The following is a 3,460-nucleotide window of genomic DNA, read 5'->3' as shown; positions in this document are numbered from 1 at the left end:
ACAATCGCTAAATTGCATCAGACCTTTTCGATCGGCGGTAAGTTAAACTATGAACTGAACGTGGTTTTGTACCGATCGGCCGGATATAATTCGAAACTAAAATCTATGTGCGGTCTCTGCCGTCTTGCCGATCCTGTGTTTTAACGATACGCAAAACTAAATCTATCAAGCCGTATGGGCTGTCAATACAACTTAACTCTATACTATTCAGAAGCGCAGTAAGTGTAACCCTAAAATAATATTTCTCATGGCATCAATGAAAATAAACTGAAAATAAAGTAACTGACAATTCTGTCACGCAAGTTGTCTAAACTAAATTAAGATTAATCAAAAAATGGAAACAAAACGTGTATTTGTATATATGTATGCGATAATTGACGAGCCGTCTCTCCCTACACCGGCTTCTAGGCCTCGTCATCCTCGCTCTCACTTTCTCCCGACGGCGACTCGAAGTCGTCGGAAGGCTGTTCCACCGGACCGATCGGGAACTTATAATTTATGAATTCCGCGATCGAGTCTGTAAGCGGAGGAAGCGCGGGAGTCATTACAGGCAACTGTAGTGCCGACATCAACGGCGTGGGCGGCATGCATGGGAGTTCGGTCTCCCTCGGCACGGATGTCGCTGCCGGGTCTGCATGAGGCGGCTGCGCTCCTTCCACCGCTCGTTCTTCTTGTGCCGCGCGTGGCTCCGCATCTGGTAACCTGCGCAGTATTACCCGGGGTGATTGTTTAATCAGGCGACGCGGCTGTAGGGAAGTGCCCGGTCGCATTCTCCCCGTCAGCTTGGCGCCGGAAGTCTCGTCCCGCGTCAAGCTTCGTTTCTCCTCGCGATTGTGGCGCTTCGCTCTGGCGCGGCGCTTGTCTTCATCGCGGCGTCGTTGACGGTCCGTCTTCTCGCGCTTTGTCCCGCGTCTCTCCGCTTCTTGGAGCTCGCGATTGCGCTCGTTGGCCGTTTTCGCTGCTTTCCGCTCGCTCACCCCTATCACGATCTGCTCCTTCGGTTTCGTCGGGTGCTGGAACGTGTTTGACGCTGTGGCCCTCGGTGGTACTATCACTGTCTCCGCCTCGGATACTGAGTCTATCTGTATCGTATACATGCTCGCTGTTTCCGTAGCGTCTTTCCCCTCCGGTTGGGAACGTTTCTCGGGGCGGCTGCTCGATTGCATAAGTGTCGCTCCCGGTGTGGGTGGCCTTTTCTTAAGGGCTTCGCTCGAAATTGATTGGATTTCGGCGTCGCTGTCATCCATTCCTTTAGGCTGGGCCTCGTATCTCTTTTCCTCAACCTTTTGTTTCGGCGTTGATTTGCCCGTCGCGGTTGATTGTTTAGTCCCGTCGTCCTTTTGTGTGGGTTGCCGGGCCCGTTCCTCATTATGTTCTGCCGTGCATGTCTCGACGTACGCCCCGTCAGGATTAAATTCCAGCATGATTTTAAAGGGCCGTCGTTCCTCTTCCTTCGCGCATCCCCACTCTACTGAGGCCAGCAATGTGACCAATGCTTGGTCCCCGTCGTTGGTCGGATCAGGTACGCGGAAATTCTCTACCATTTGAACTTGTCGTCGGCGGCAAATTTCATTCTTCTCCAACTCTTGGATAACCTTCCGCACTTGGTTCCTGAGCTCGCATAGTTCGGGTGTTGCAAGGTCTGGCGCAGGTGGTGTATTTGCCAGATACTCGTCTACCATTCTTGCTTGTCCCTCCATGGCGTATCGGTATTGTTGATATTCTCGCCGTTTCTTTACTTCAGCGAGACCGCAAGCTATGTGCTTCAGCAGCTCTGACTCTTCCATCTCTGCGTAGTTAACCTCTTGTCCCCGCTGTGTCATTGAGGCTCGTATTTTTGCGGTTGTTCCCCGACTAGTGCTCGGCTGGGGTTGTTCTATCATAATTCCGCCTCGGTTGCTGCCGCTCGGCTGCTGTAGTTCGTCTTCAGGTAGTTCTGCTCCTGTCGATTCTATCTTCGGCTTGGGTTTGTCCTCCTTGGCTTCGATCACCTGGATGATCTCTACCTCGGCTGGTTCCCGCTCGTCGTCGTCCACCATCCCCGTCGGCTGGTTATCGATCAACTCGGGTGGGTTGGGTATCATGGGTGGTTGTTGATTCTCCACCTCCCCGACATCCATCGGCAACTGTTCAACTACTTCGACTGGTCGGTTGTTCATATCTCCTTCCATCATCGAAGTCGCAATCGATCTGCTCTCACTGCTAGCTGTGAAGCTAATGGGCTCTGCGGATCGTCGCTCCTGCCCCACTCGTGCGTCTGCGTGGTTTATCCCCACTCTTACGTCGCACCTGCGCAGTCGACCGTCGCTCTCGCCCCACTTGTCGAAATTCGCACCGAAAAAACTTTCTCGTATACCCCTCGTGTGGGTGCTCGTTTTACTCGTCTCGCTCAGCGCTTTTCGACAGGCAATGTCTTTTTTTTTGTTCGCTTTTTCACAATCAGCACTCACGCTATGTTGGCGCTCGTGTGGTGTAACACCGTATCGTATACAATTGTGTTCTCCGTGCCTCGTCGCTTTTCGAAAGTGTCTCACGCGCCTTTTTCTTGGTGATATCACTCGTCTCGACGATCGTGGTGTCTTCTTCGCCCCGTTCTCCTTCCGCTTGCCCGCACTTTCGTATTTGGACTCCTCGTTGGTCGTATTTCGCGTGACTGTTTTTGCTCGCACTTGCCGGTTCGCTTGACGCGATTCATCACGCGACGCGTTTTTATCATCGAATTTCACGCGTTTTCCCGTGCATTTACTCGATCTTTCGCAACTGTCGTCACTTTTCGGTGTCACTTTCTTCGTCGGACCGACGATTGTTACGGATTCGTTATCACTGTCGGTTTCACGGTAGTTCACCTCGTTTCGGTTCGCTCGCGGCTTCGATTTTCTCGGCACTATTTCAGGACTCGGTGGCACATAGTCACTGTCGTCTGTGTTGACGTACATGGCATTCATCGCTTTCGCTGATTCTTCCTTGATGATCTGCTCCCCGTCATCCTTGGTCTTCCGGATGTTCGGCTCCCCGTCATCTCTGAGTTTCGGATCGTTTGGCTCCCCGTCATTTTTGACTTTTGGGACGCCCGGCTCCCTTTGCTCCGGCTGTCGCATTATTGCACAGCACTCTTGCTCGCTCTCCTCCGAAGATTGTTCTTCGGTTTCCTCTCCGTGTTGTTTTTCGCCGTTCGCCGTGATTGCCGCAAGGTTTCTTCCTCGTTCGGTCTGGCGTGGCTGTGTTTTATCGCGATATCCCGTCCTCGGGGTATCTTTGTTTCTGGTATACCTGGTGGTTCTTGTTTTGCCCTCGTTATCATCACTGTCCGGCATTTCCACAATGTCGACATCTCCTATCTTGGCTTCGGATGCGTCCGACTTTCGCCAGCTGGCAGACTTGGTTTGCGACGAATTTTTCGCCGCGTCGCGTCGGGCGAAATTGTTAGATCGGGTGTCATCCTTGGCGTAAGGTGTCCTCG

At 52.5% G+C, this 3,460-nt stretch overlaps 1 protein-coding gene across 1 annotated transcript; it reads right to left on the bottom strand.

Moving 5' to 3' along the window:
- Positions 1–404: 404 nt before the first annotated feature.
- Positions 405–3,314, bottom strand: LOC112451878. Its single transcript, XM_025011783.1, has one exon. The coding sequence runs from the start codon at positions 3,312–3,314 to the stop codon at positions 405–407; it is 2,910 nt and encodes a 969-aa protein (XP_024867551.1).
- Positions 3,315–3,460: the final 146 nt, after the last annotated feature.

The sequence above is a fragment of the Temnothorax curvispinosus genome, unplaced genomic scaffold, assembly GCF_003070985.1.
Source record: "Temnothorax curvispinosus isolate PA1 unplaced genomic scaffold, ASM307098v1 QBEX01002730.1, whole genome shotgun sequence".
Classification (NCBI taxonomy): domain Eukaryota; kingdom Metazoa; phylum Arthropoda; class Insecta; order Hymenoptera; family Formicidae; genus Temnothorax; species Temnothorax curvispinosus.
The sequence above is the reverse complement of the archived record's forward strand: the minus strand, read 5'-3'. Positions and strand labels throughout refer to the sequence as shown.

Coding starts and splice junctions, on each gene's coding strand:
- LOC112451878 (XM_025011783.1), bottom strand. CDS start 3,314: ATGCCGGACAGTGATGATAACGAGGGCAAAACAAGAACCACCAGGTAT.